At 36.4% G+C, this 14,316-nt stretch overlaps 1 protein-coding gene across 1 annotated transcript in view; it reads left to right on the top strand.

Moving 5' to 3' along the window:
- SHANK2 (SH3 and multiple ankyrin repeat domains 2) overlaps nt 1-14,316 on the top strand; it is a gene marked incomplete at its 5' end in the record, with an annotated part of 750,291 nt that overhangs the window by 323,270 nt on the left and 412,705 nt on the right. The window contains one exon of the mRNA XM_044082082.1: nt 11,872-12,002. Within this exon, the coding sequence (XP_043938017.1) occupies nt 11,872-12,002 (131 nt within the window). The remainder of the gene's footprint in view (nt 1-11,871; nt 12,003-14,316) is intronic.

Here is a 14,316-nt window from a genome sequence, read left to right as displayed (position 1 = left end):
TTCATAAGGGTAGGGATCTCAGTAGAATGAAGAAATACACCAAGATCTTTAGGTTACAGCATGTAATGAAAGAGAAGCAAGGAGACATTGAATATTAGCTTTTTTTCCTAGAAGTATAAAACTTGGGCAAGGATGGACAGATGCTGTGCCACAAGATTACACTTACTTTTAATAAACCACCAAAAATATATATGATTATTCTATAAGACTACATCCAGAGCCATATACTGCTAATAGAAGTAGCAGGTAATTAGGGGGAGATGGACACTAACAACTTCCCCTGCATGTGTTAAGGAATGAAATGCTTGAGGGTGAGGTTGACAGGAAATGGACATTCTGAGTGGAGCATATACTGGGAATTCGATCTTGGCTGTGGTTTTGTATAGTAGTAAAGTGAAATTGAAGGAATTGGTCAGACAGAAGCAAAATTATGGAATGGCAGCTATGACAGATACTTATGGCTGCTGGCCAGGGTCAGGGAACTGCAGGATCAATGGGAGTGAATATTGATGGGGAGAAGAAGACACACTGAAGTGACGCAAAAATAGCAGTGGTGGAATATTTGGATAATTCAAATGCATTTAGAGCTGGAGTGGTAAAACAAACCTTTTTTTTTTACTTACATATCAAAAGTAAATCTTTGTTGATCCCTTAGTGTTGTTTTTAGGCAATGTCAGTCTTCTATGGCGTTCAACATTCAAAACAATATCTGGATAATATAAAGGTATTGCTGCTCAATGCCAAGAACTTTAACAAAAAAACTCCACTCCCTACAAGCACTCCTTACACTGGAAAACATTGATGTATGCCTCATCACAGTGACCTCATTTAAGATCAGTGAGTTTCGGTGCCTACCACACATTCAGGCCCACCTCATTAGATGTAAATACTAAAGATGGCAGCATCTCCATATTCTTAAAAAATATTTCACCTCCAGACTTGATAGACATGATAATGACATAAAAACTCCTCCATGTCTAACTTAGTATTAGCAAAACCCCTTAGCCCTTTCATTGCTAACTATAAGACCCCTCTAAGTCCCCTTTAACCCATACCTCCTACCTAACCAGTATTGAGTTGCTATGTATTAAGAGTCTTCAGTTACCTCTCCATTAACTGGAAGACCTAAATATCCTTAAGCATGTATGCCCAGGAATTCCTGGACTTCATCAGTACCAACTGACGACACCAGTTAGACCACACTCCAGCCAGAGAGTAATAAAATACTGAACTTTGTCCTTGGTAATATGTATCAGCTTTGTACCTCACCATTGGTAAACCTCTCTCTGGTCAAATCAGACCACAAATCAGTCATATTGTTCTTATGATCAAAGCTGGAAGCATCTTCCAGTGCTTTGATATTCAGAGATAATGCCAACGCTAATCTACTAAAACTGACCTGGCTAAATTGAAAAGCCCCCTCCAACTTGACAGCACTACTGCTTATGTAGAAACATTTACTACCAGAGTGTATGCACATGTAAATAGTTGCATGGATGTCTCTTCCCCTTAGAAGTAAATTAATGCCAAATTTAAAAATATAACCCGGCGATGGAACCCTAATATAAACAGACCCCATAATAAAAGGCATACACTCATTGCATGCAAAACTAAATTTAACTTTCAAGGTAACAATAATGCCCTTGCTAAACATAATAAGGAAATCTAGATCCTGATCAAATCAATGAGGTAAAAATAGCCACATTGGCAAAGGATTACATAAAGACTTCTTTACCTGTGTTAGAAATCTCAGAAACAATACCCAACACTCCACAGAGCTAACAGTAAAGGATATCACATACCCAGACCCAGAGAATAAATCCAAGCTACCTGCCACTCCCCTCCTATATTCCCAGATCACATTACTGCATCTTTAACCCCCCCCCAAAAAAAAAAAATCTCCCAAGAACAAGTCCTCAAGGTGCTTATCATAGGCAAACGACACTACTAGCTAGATGGGGCTAACATACAAAGCTGCTAGCAGTCGGTCTAAAACATGACTTGTCAGACTATCTACAGTGATTATTTAATATCAGAAAGGATTAGCAGGTCACTATAAATTTGTTTTGTGCCTAAAATGATCAAATACCTCAATCTATTTATAATATTGCATGGCCAAACAATAATTTCAAAAGAAAACATTTGAATGGTCAAGGGGCAGCTGATGTGGTTAGCCAAAGGAGCTGTATGTGCTCTTTGTGATCTTCAGTGTACTTACCTCTAAGTTAGGATCACAGTGTTTCTAAGACAATTCCTCACTTCTGGGTAACAGTCATTGTATGAGCAGTTCACAGTTTATCAGTTAAGTCTTAATTCATCTTCCATGATAACCACAAATGTACATCTGTCATGGCAGCCAGCCAAATGGGGATGGACCGAGGCTTTTCCTATACTTTGATGACTGACTCCTAAATATTCTTTGTCTTCAGAATCTGTTTTTTACTCAGGAGGCTCTACTAAAATTGTTTCATTCTTGTAAATAAACATGAACCTTTTGTTGTCTCAATTAAAATCACCCCACCACCTCACAACATAGCATCCAGGACTTGTTTTCCTACAGGGATAATTCAATATTTCTAAAGCAAAGTTTCTGTGCATTGGAATCAACAGGTCATTTGGTTATCTTTGTCAAAGGACAAGGGCTATCATAAAAGCTGTCATTCCAATGGTACTACATGCAAGGTGTATTACATTATAAGGGGTATTACAGTAGACCCTAAGAATCCAGTGGTCTCATTTGTCAGACCCCATGTCCTATCTGTTAGGAAATTTGATACTTAGAAAAATCTTCTGCAATGGTAATGTGTCAGGCCAACCTTATGGAGGGTTGCTTATTCCAGATATCAGTTCTTTGGCAGCAATCATAATGTATGTGTTAACCCTAGGATGGAGTGACATTACAAGGTGCAAATTGCCCGAAGTATCTGGATCTCTACAAAGGCAAGTCTGCACATCAGCATAATAGACATGAGGACATTTTTTCTGCCATTTGTCTTTTTCAGGACCTGGTATGTCATAGCCAACTGATCAGACAATGTGGTTGTGTTATGATAACATCAGCAGGCAAAGGAGATCCCATTAATAACCCTTCTACTAAAAAGCCATAATGTTTTGGGAAGGGGACTATCCATTCATTAATTTTCTTTCCAGTAACCTACAACATCCCAGGGGAAGACATTTCACCTGTATACAGGTTCAGCTGCTGTCTGACAATGCCTCATCTCTTCAGTGGTGTGGAAGGTTTCTTCATTTCTAGGGCAAGTCATATTGTGACCTCTGTGCTTTCCCAACAAATAATAAATGCAACAGGTTCCTTTCCTTTCTCCAATCCCTTCACTAAAGAAATGTCTCAGGGATGATCCCCAGAAATGAAGGCCTCTATACAATTTTACAACCCCCCGTCTTTGTATCTCTGATGATGAGGGTCATAAAGTGAGCCAAATAATGTTCTAGCCTTGAGAAGTACAGCTTCTGTTAGTATTGTCACATGCGTTGGGAGTACTGCTCCCATTGTATCCTCTGAGGACCATCCTAGCTCACCCATCAGCTAAACTGCAAACGGGTATTCATTCCCTTCAACTAACTATATATTTTCTGTACTTTCATTCGGTCGCTAGCAATCCTTTCCTCCAGACTTGAGTGATAATCTCCTACTCTCAGAAAGCAGGCATATGTATAACTTACAAACATAATGTAGCTAGGGTAATAAATCATTTTTTTGTTGCCATATGTCCTTAAATTGACTTCATATATAAAGGATTCACTTAGCTCTTGATGAACAGAGCTTATATACCAGTATACTACATATGGATGGAGTTCACACTATTTTTCTGAAGATTGTCTTAAATATATGTATGTCACAGAACTAATTGAATTTTGTTTGCATGATATTTTTTTTATGTTTGATGATATAATTTTTAAACAGGTCTATATCACGGCATCAAAAAGATGTTAACAGAATGGCTTAAAAATCAAAAATGCTATTCATCCACCCCCACACCCTCTGCTAATTATATATACCACCTCCAAGATCACACTACACTGAGAAAAGGGCAAATTTTCCAATCTTCACTTCACCGCAATCTCACAAAACACACCTCAATGAAGGTCATTTTCGATTTGTAAGGCGTTCGGTTAACATCCTTTGCTGTGATATAGACCCTTTTTAAACAGTTAGTTGGTATGTCAGTGGGTGCATCATCTGCCCTACTTATGCTAATTTATTTATGTGCTTGTCTGAGATAAATGTTATTATTTTATTTATAATACTAAATTATAATACTACATTTCATCAAAATTATTATTAAATATAAATATATTTGTTTTTTTATGTAAAGGGGTAAAGAACTATTTGATCTATTCATCACAGGTCTAAATAATAATAATATGACATTTGTTGGTAATAATTCAGTCAACTAATTTTTTAGATATTACATTTTTGGAGCTTGATGGTACAGTACATACTAAATTGTATCGTAAACCTTTGGATATATCAGACTACGTAAATGCTAGTTTTCAACCTACACATATAATTTATTTGTTGCCTTATGGTGAAATGTTAGAGCTAGGTCTTTATGTAGCCATTGACAAGATTTTATTTCTAGAAATGCAAAATATTATGGATGTTTTTACTAAATGCCAATATAATGAGTATAGTATATAGACTACCTACAATAAAGTTAAAAAATCTTGCTGAACAATAAGCTTTGGGTTGTAGTGTTAGGAATGTTTCTTGTAGAAAACATACTTTATTGTGACTCATGATACTGGAAAGACAAAACATTAAGTATGTTTTGTTACTGAATTTAAAACTTTTTCTGATGATACAATTAATTTGATTAAGATGAATTGGTCTGTTATTTAAAATAATGCTGAGAAGCCTAGGCTTGTATTTTCTGTGCTAAGTGTGTTTTTTATACAAGAGGCAGGAAGCTGTTTGATATGGTAGTACATAATGCAATTGTAATGTATAGTCAAATGCCTGTCATTAATAGTGGTGCTTTCACATGTTGAAATTGGTCTGTTTATAGCAATATGGTGAACTACTTTCCAAGAATCAATAGTTTTGTTTATACTTCTAATGAAATGTTTTCTTGTTGTAAAACATAGATTATATACATGTCTTATCAATGTAGATTGTTCTGTATTGGAGAAATAAAAAGGTAAGTTAGTGATAGAATGAAAGAACACCTTAGACATATAAGGGAGAGCAAATTAAGTACAGCCATAGATGAATGTTTTACTAAGTTGCATGAAAACAATGTGGGTCTTCCTTTGGCTGCTGTTTACATTCAAATAAAAGTTAAATAAACTGAGGAGTAAGGATGTTGGGAAGCGTACTCACTGTATGCACTTCACTACAGTTTTGTGACTGGGAGGGTAGAAGACTTGCCCTAGGACCCAGGGAGAAACCTAAGCCAAACTCTAAAGTAAAACTAGAATGGAGGAGTTCCATAGTACAAAAATGCTGTGATTAAGGCTGTGTCGCAAAGCTATTTGCAGCACATCGGGACTTAGACTGTGAGAAACAAAAGAAAGCATTCAGTCTGGAAGGTGATAACTGGCCAATTAATGCACTTCAAAAGGTGGGCAAGTCACAAAACTGAGACTGACCTCATGGTTCTCTGATATGGCCTTTCCATAGTTCTTTACCAGGTAGTGTGAGTTCTGTAAGTGGACGATGAGTCCCACTGATGACGTCAACAAAAAAATTGCACTGGCAGTGAGGGGGAGGTGATTGTGGCTTTTTATGGCAGCAGACTCACAGTTTCTAATGTATTCAGCAGTTCAGCATAAACAGAAACAGAAATTCTGAACTGACTGGTGGTGTTAACTTGCTCTTGTTTTTTTTTTTTTTTTTTTTTTTACTACTCTCAGATTCTGGACTGTATAAGTACTACTGCTAACTTTTCTAGCTGGCTGGTGCCTTTCTTCAGTAATTTCCACTGTTCTCTTCATCTTGACTGACTATACATTTCATTGTTGGAGATTTACTCCAAGAAAAATTAAGCAATGTAACTTAGCAAGAATTTAAAAACGTGAAAGTGTCACAGACATTTCTTTCTTTCTTTCTTCACAAGTTGGAAGGTAATATGTTTTAGTACTTTCTGTGCTCTCTTATGCACAGTTACTCCATTAAATTGTAACAGCCAGGTTGGCAGCAGTGCAGTATAGGTGTGTGTGTGTGTGTGTGTGTGTGTGTGTGTGTGTGTGTGTGTGTGTGTGTGCGCGTGTGTGTGTGTGTGTGTGTGTGTGTGTGTGTGTGTGTGTGTGTGTGTGTTTATATAGATGTATATACAGTTACAGTTGCTTTTGTGTTGTCAATGGCCAACTGCTTTGGTCAACCATTTTACATGAATGTTTTTCATTATTGGAACTGATTGCCCTTTTGTTGCACTTGTGTGACTGTGGAGTTAGTATATATAATTAAGGGGGTTGTGGGCAAAGCCTTTGTGTTGTGGGGGTGTTTTTATGGAATACTACTATAGGCTGTATATAGCAAAATTGTGAAATAATAGCTCCTGTTTGTTATCAGAGTGTGTTTGTGTGTGTGTGTGTGTGTGTGTGTGTGTGTGTGTGTGTGTGTGTGTGTGTGTGTGTGTGTGTGTGTGTGTGTGTGTATGGGAGAGTGTGTGTGTGTGCACATGTGTGTATAGGTCAAAGCTTTCATTTCTCACTGTATACTCAAAATGTATTTCCTTTGTTTTTTTCAGAATGTATGTTTGTTTAATAGACTTGTTGATAAAGGTAGAGCACTGATCCATGTGGATCTATTTCATGCTCGACCCAGGTGATAAAACAAAAGAATAATAAAAGGAGAATTCACAATTAAATTTTATAAGCTGAGATGGTGCAAAACTATTTTCACAAAGCGCAAGTATACCAACATTAAAACGAGTACAGTGATAAGGAAAAATTATAATACAAGCATGCGTTTGTATTAGAGGCTGTGTATGAATACAGTCTAAAAGGAGTTGCATGAGATTAAGGGAAGAAAGAACAGGTTTGAAGTGGAGGTTGAAAAAGGATATGGTCTTAACTGTTAATTGTGGGAAATAAGATGGAGGAAGACAAAGAAGGAAGGAGTCAGTTAAAAGTGAGAAGCACTTGCTGAATTAGTTATTAAAAAATTGAAATGTTGATAAGTTGTTAGGGTGAGAAGAGCAGAGAGATATGAGTGAGAAGGGGGTATGGTGAGAAGTTGGGAACAGTTGGATGAAGAAATTGGGATAGTCTGTACATGGGACATGTTTAGATGATCAAACAAACACTGGCAAATGATAGCATAAGAATTGTTGAGGAAATTAGATAGCAGCTGTAATTTGTTATATAGTTTAAGGTCGGTCATGTTTGGAAAGCAGTAGCATTATGCTAATTAAGTGAGGTAATGTTTGACTGCTTTCCTGAATTGCAGTAGAGTAGTTGAGTTCTTATAGCTGATGGTATGGTTTCCCAAAATGTGGGGCCTAATATGTAGTAGCTATGGCTTATGCATTTCCTAGAGGTAAAAGTGGTGTAGAGAGAGTGGGTGTGATACGGCTGAGATTTCTTTTTCTGATTGTGAATCTTCCTGTTAGGTAAGAGAAGGAGTTTAGGTTTAGCAGTTTGAATAAAAGGGTGCATGGTAGTAGACCTTCTCTTTATTGGGTTGGTATCCAGTTTGTTTTCTTCAGGAGTGAACAATGGTGTTCTGTTCTTGACACTAGATGGTATATTTTATTTAAAGTTCTTTGTATTGGGTTAAGGTTTTCTTTGAGTTTGAGGTGATTAATGGGACAGCTTATTCAAGCTGGGCCACTAAGAATGTCTTTCCCCTATGGCTTTTCTATACAATGGAATTATAAAATGTAAGGTCATCCAAGCTCACAAAAGGGCTTGCTGTATTTTTTGCTCTGGCTTTGTGAATGTGAAGTTCTAACATTAGTCTTGATTCAACCAGAGTCCCATGTATTTCAAAAAGATATTTATTTCAAGGAAATTATGATTTTTTTCAAGAATTATGAAGTCAGAAACTGATGATTAGAGTTATTGTGAGGTCCCAAGCAGCATACATTTTGTGGTATTTGGATAAGTAGTAGTTTTCTTTAGTTTAGCTATTTGAAAAGAGAAAGGAAATCTTTTTGAAGTTTTATGTTAATGTGATGAGATGGATGAAATCTGTAGATGACAGTGTTGTTTGCATGGAGATATGAGGGGTCTGATTGCAGTCTGTTGCTATAAATGAAGAAATTCAGGGGTGACTGAATGAAAACCCGAGGAGCACCTTTGAGTAGGGAGTTTTGGTTGTGGAAGAGGAGCCTATTTTATACCTGAAACTGTGGGAGGAAAGCAAGATGACCTACTGGGAAGCTTGGGTGTACATACCATGGGTTGGAATGAGTGGATGACCTACTATGTTGACTGCTTTGGTATAGTGTTTAATAATATTTCTACTGTGATTTGCTGTTTGCCTGTACCCACTAGAATGTCATCAGTTATTGTCTGGATAGCTCTTCTTCTGCTCGTTTTGGCCCAAAATCCATGTTGGTTGGGGATAGGCATTCTTGGTCAGCAAAACTTTAGGTGTCAATCACAGGCTAATTTTTCTAGCACTTTACTAAATATTAGAATATTGAAGTGTTTGTAAAATCTGAGCAAGTCTAAGGGTTGTTTTTGGAATCTGTTAAACTGTGGCAGAAATAGAGGGAATAAAATAGTTTTGCACAGGACTGTATGAACCACAGGTGAAGGTCATAACAGCCTGGTGGTTTGTCACTGGGAATTTTATTGGTTATGTTTTCAATGCCAGTAGCAGAACAATGTAAAGAGTTTGGGAGAGAGTGGGTCTGGTGATGGAGAATTTAGTGGCACTGAAGTTGGGGTTCGGAGAATTCACTGAGCAAGCATTCGTACAGATTAGTCCTTTGATGGTTAAGTAATTGTTCATGAAAATGCTCTTTTTTTCTCTTCTTGGAAATGTGATTTTAAGTAATACACTTAGTGCAGCTGTTTAGAGAATTTGTGTCAAGGAACAGTGGGGAGACTCTGTTTAAGTTAAAGTAGGGGATGTTCACCAGTGCACTGGCCAAATTTTCATTAGTTAGTATAAATACTATCTTGGGTCTCTCCTAAAAAGAAGCCACTGTTCTGGAAGGACTAAAACTGGTCGATAGATAGATAGATAGATAGATAGATAGATAGATAGATAGATAGATAGATAGATAGACAAAATAAACACATTTGTCATTCATGCCTAACTGGAAATAACTGTTTACTACATATTTATGTGTACATGTAAAGTAACCAAAATAAACAATTTTGCTCAGGTTGTCCTCCTGTATTCAACATGTTTATGTCACACTGAGCATTAGGTGCAGTTTTCTGTCACTGGTAATTATATTTGTCATGATTTATTGGGCAAACTGCATGTACCTGTAGGGGTTTGGTGTTTGTTTTGCATATAACCTTTGATGGTTACTTGCCTGGCTCAACTCTGTGATGCTTGCTCATACTTTGAAGTACTTGGGTAAAGTGCTGGGGGTTCGTCATTGCCTGGTATAATTTTATGGCATGAGTGTGTTGTGTCAAAGGTCCTCTCTGTCACAGGCAACCTTGATGTGGTACAGAGACGATTTTAGGGCAACACCTTAGCTTCTCACATATCAACACTACTGCAAAAATTCAGTCACATGACCACTTATGTGCTTGCAATGCTGAGTTAAAATGCCCTCATGAGTAGTCATCAGGGTATAGTTCCACTGTTGTAAATTCAGTCATAATATAAATGGGAATCTACACTTGTTCTGAAATGTTCAAGTTTGTTTTTTATTTTGCTTCATTATAGAAATGATTACCATCCTGCCAGGGGTGGAGGAGAGCAGCATTGTGAAGGGATTTTGGCAGAGATCGACATGTTGATGTGGGTGTGCCTTGTGTGGGGGGGGTAGCAGATGGCAGCTGTGAATACAGATTTGAAAATCCTGGCTATACCTCTGCTGAGAAGCACTGAATCAAACAAAAAAAAACTCTGACGTATGTTACTTTGGTACACAAAGGGTTTAATAGGGAAGTTGATTGGAGATATTTAATTCATTAACTATATTTGATGTAATTACATTTTAGTTGGGTTTTATTTTGTATAAATGCAGGATATATTGTTTTAGACATCAGTTCCTTTGAAGGCTGTTGAGCCAAGACACTAGAAATAAGATTTTGTAGTCTTTATGATTCATTAAAGAAGAGTTTGCTTTTTGTGTTACATTTTTTTCATTCAGTTGTGTGGTGCCATTAAATAATATAATGGAAGACAAGTGAAATGACTCATAACTTTCAAGAGTGCCATATGTATGTAATATGTAGTGCATGTTTAAAATCTACATATTTAGTCTGTTGTTTAGTATCCCCATTTCAATCTGCCCTGCTTTTTTAATGAACAAATGGTAATGTTTCATACAGTTGCCAAGTGATAACTATGATCTAGATTGTTTTACATACCCTGAATGTGTTTTGTATCCTCTATTTCTGTATATTGCAGTGACACATTTTCAATGTTGTCAGCATAGATTGGTGTTTTTTTGTCTTGTTTTGTTTTGGGGTTTTTTTTTGCCTACATATCATAGTTTGTTTCTGGGTTCATTCAGTTCTGCGTGAAAGGTGCCTTCTGAGTTTGACTATTTTTTGTGCTGGCATTTTTTTCTAATTATAGATGATGTTTGCAAAGATGTCGCGGGGTGTATATATATACATACATATATATACATACATACATATATATATATATATATATATATATATATATATATATATACATACCCCCTTACTCTCTCTGTATGCAGCTGCATATATGATGCTTTGAAGTCAAATGTTGGTTTTGCAGTACTTTATGATCCAGATCACTGCCACTGTTAACAATGCAATGTGCCATGTGCAGTCTTACATTATGGTATCATTAACCTATCACCACATAATGCACACTGTAAAACTACAAACCTTTGAGTGCACCAATATTAGAGTACTCTAGGTCTATTTCAGAACATTAATAATCCTGATAGTTCCAGATAAGACATTAACTGAAGCCCTGAAATAATTTATTTATTGACTTAGGGATGGCACAGTCAACTAACTTACATTTCTCCCTTCTGCCAAGTAATTGAGAGAAATAGGAATAAACTATATTTAGAAACTGAGCAGTTCAATTTAATAATACTGGTCTGAGCATGTAAAAAAAGAAGTATGGGTTCAAAACATTCTGCATGGTGCATTTTTGTTTTGCTGTTGACTGATGTCTCCAATAAATGGAGGCAGTAGATAGCAAACATAACACTGATCCTTAACTTCCTTTTACATTTATTTCAGGTTGAAATGTTTGAAAGCTGATGATTGATGCAGCAATCAATATTCCAAGTAAATTGAATATAGCAGTGTGTAAAATATTTTTAAGACTTTCAGAAAGCATCATTTAAAATTTCATTTGTTGTTATGTTATTACGGCAGGAATATTCTAAATATTTTCTAGATACATTTGAAATTCTGGTGAAAATACAGACATAATATAACGGTTAAGCCCTGCTTCATAAAACTGTGTTATTTCTAAACTTTCTTCCATTTTAATATAGATACTCATCCTGCACATTATGAGTGTTTGAAGAAGAGGATTGTTTTTCAAGTCAAACTAAGTAAACATTTAATGCATGCAAGCTTAAAGTAATGCACGTGTTTCAAAGCAGACAAACATGAAAGTTTTATTATTTGCTTGCATGGCATACGATGCAAGAGCAGTGCATTGTGCACACTGGAAAGTAAACCGCATCACGGAGGTCTGGTTATTTAACGGAAAATGAAGCATAATCATTAAGATACTGATAGATAGACGTTGCTGTTTGTGTTTTGCAGATAAAACAGATGAAGTGACATCATCCTTCAAACCATCAAGAGGTAGTGAAAATACTGCAGTTGATTCCAGAGTTGCAACTATAAAACAGCGCCCCAGCAGCCGGTGTTTCCCTGCAACAGCAGATTTAAACGTGAGCACATTATAGTAAAATATCACATTTTGAAAGTAGAAGAATCCTTTTATAGTGTTCAGATTTTGCATAGTGAAAGGCGTACACTTCCACATATGATAAGACTGAAATGGAATGTTCAGTGTTGCACACCAATGATTTTATACCTCTAAGAAATCTTTACATATTAGCATGACTAATACCACAAAATATACAATGCTAAATATTTAGAAAGACTAAAAATTGTAAATAATCCAAAACAACACAGCAATTATTACTACACAGAATTAACAGTAATAAAATATCAAAATGTTTGTCCTGTAGATGTCAGGGAAGGATGTCTAAGCTATTTTCCTATTATGTGTTCACAAAGCAGACTACCTTGCCTGCTATTCCACCCATTTACTGGTTAGCTGTTTTATTCAGGTCAAGGGGTATATGGTGCCATTCCCAGCACTAACTGGGTGCAAATTATAGAAACTAATCCTGGAAGGGATGCTAGCCCACAGTCACTTGACAGAAGAATACACACACACAAGACACACACACACACACACACACACACACACACACACACACATACACACACACACACCACCCCACCCCACCTAATTCACCCACTGCATGTCTTTTGGGATATGGGAGCAAACCAGAATTCCTAGTGAAACCCATGTAGCCACAATGAGGATGTGCAGACTTCGTGCAGCAAGCACCCCTATATAAAAACAGGGCTGAGCTGGAGATGCTAGTGCTGACAGACAGCAGTCATTATCACTACACTAGTGCGCTATGCCACAACCAACAAAAATAAAAAAAATAGAACCAGTTCAAACACCTTAAATTAAATTCACTGATAGAAAATGTTAGACATTACTGGCTCTCACTATTAATTAATGTTCGAAGCTTTAAAAAACAGAATAAACTGTGCTGACATCGTTATTACATAATTCTTTTAAACTCAGCATTTACACAGAGTTCAGTATATGTTTATATAAAAATACATATATCCAGAGGATTATGATCAGGTTTCTCATAATAACCAAGCTGTTAGGTATTTGAGACACAGATGTCAATAATTCAACTCAGGAGCAGAGTGAAGTGACCCTGTTAAACCTGTGTGTATCGTTGTGTTCATACAAATTAAAAACACATCATATTTCTGGTTTGAAATGCACGTTTAACATAAAACCTATGATTAAACCCACTGATATTAAATAATATTTATTTAAGGGTCTTGTTCTAATCACACATAACTGACATTTACTTTCAAGTGATTCATCACAGGTAGAAACAAGTAAATAACATTAAGAATTATAGTCTATGTTTAGATCAACAAGAACACAAGAATAAGTTCTTCTATGATATCAACAGGATGGGAGGATTGACCCAGATGCTCCTGGACACTGTTCCAAGGTAAACAAAAGAAACTCAATGGATGTTAAAGAATGTCTTCAGTTTCTGAATTGTCATCATTTCTCAAAAAGGGATAAATCTCTAAGACCTGCTCTCCATTGAGAAAACATAGATCTAATAATTTTGATTTGTGGTACTCAAGAAATGTGAAAACAAAGTTAATAAAAAAATCACAGTAAATTTGGCAAAGCCAGAATATGTAGCATGTTTTGGGGCAAGCAGTCCTTTATACAGCTGACTTTCAGTAAAAATAGTCCAGATGAGGACAGGGAAAACTGTGTCATGGAATTTTGCTGTTTTGCAAAATAAGCTGACAGTGATGCAATTCGGTTTAATTGAATTTTGATTTAAATTAATTTCCAGTAAGCATAACTGAAGAGGATCTGCCTGGCTCTCATAAGGTTATGAAAGTGACAGTTTCAGCTAGAAGACAGGAGGTATTTGGGAGACCAATCTATGGCATAGTCATTTACATTAAAATTGAATCAAACATAGTTTCTGAAGTGGCTCAAAATGAATAAATACATCTTTCTTGACATAATCCTTGAAAAGGAAAGTTATTATTTCTTAAATATATAGATCCTGCTATTGAAAAAAATAGGATGGTCGAATGAGAACTGTGTTATAATTTGGAGAGATTAATTAAAAAAAGCACTGAAAGAGAGATTAATTAAAAAAAGCACTGAAAGATCGGTCAATTCTATGAGATAGAAGGATGCAGACCAGATTACAGCACAGGCAACCTGAGTTCAGCTAGCAGTTTGAGCCCTCTCGAAGCTGATGTGGGAGGACGGGAATGAGTAGCTACATTTGGCTGGACCATCCTGGGGGGGGGGTTGTGGCTAGGCAATTGTGTGACATGTTGCATGAGTAGTAGGTGTTGTGGCCAATATCTATGAGCCTGTGATGTTGCATTACTTGT

The sequence above is a fragment of the Protopterus annectens genome, chromosome 9.part0 (genome assembly GCF_019279795.1).
Source record: "Protopterus annectens isolate FY-2018-M chromosome 9.part0, PAN1.0, whole genome shotgun sequence".
Taxonomy (NCBI): domain Eukaryota; kingdom Metazoa; phylum Chordata; order Ceratodontiformes; family Protopteridae; genus Protopterus; species Protopterus annectens.
This window is presented reverse-complemented; position numbering and strand designations above follow the sequence as displayed.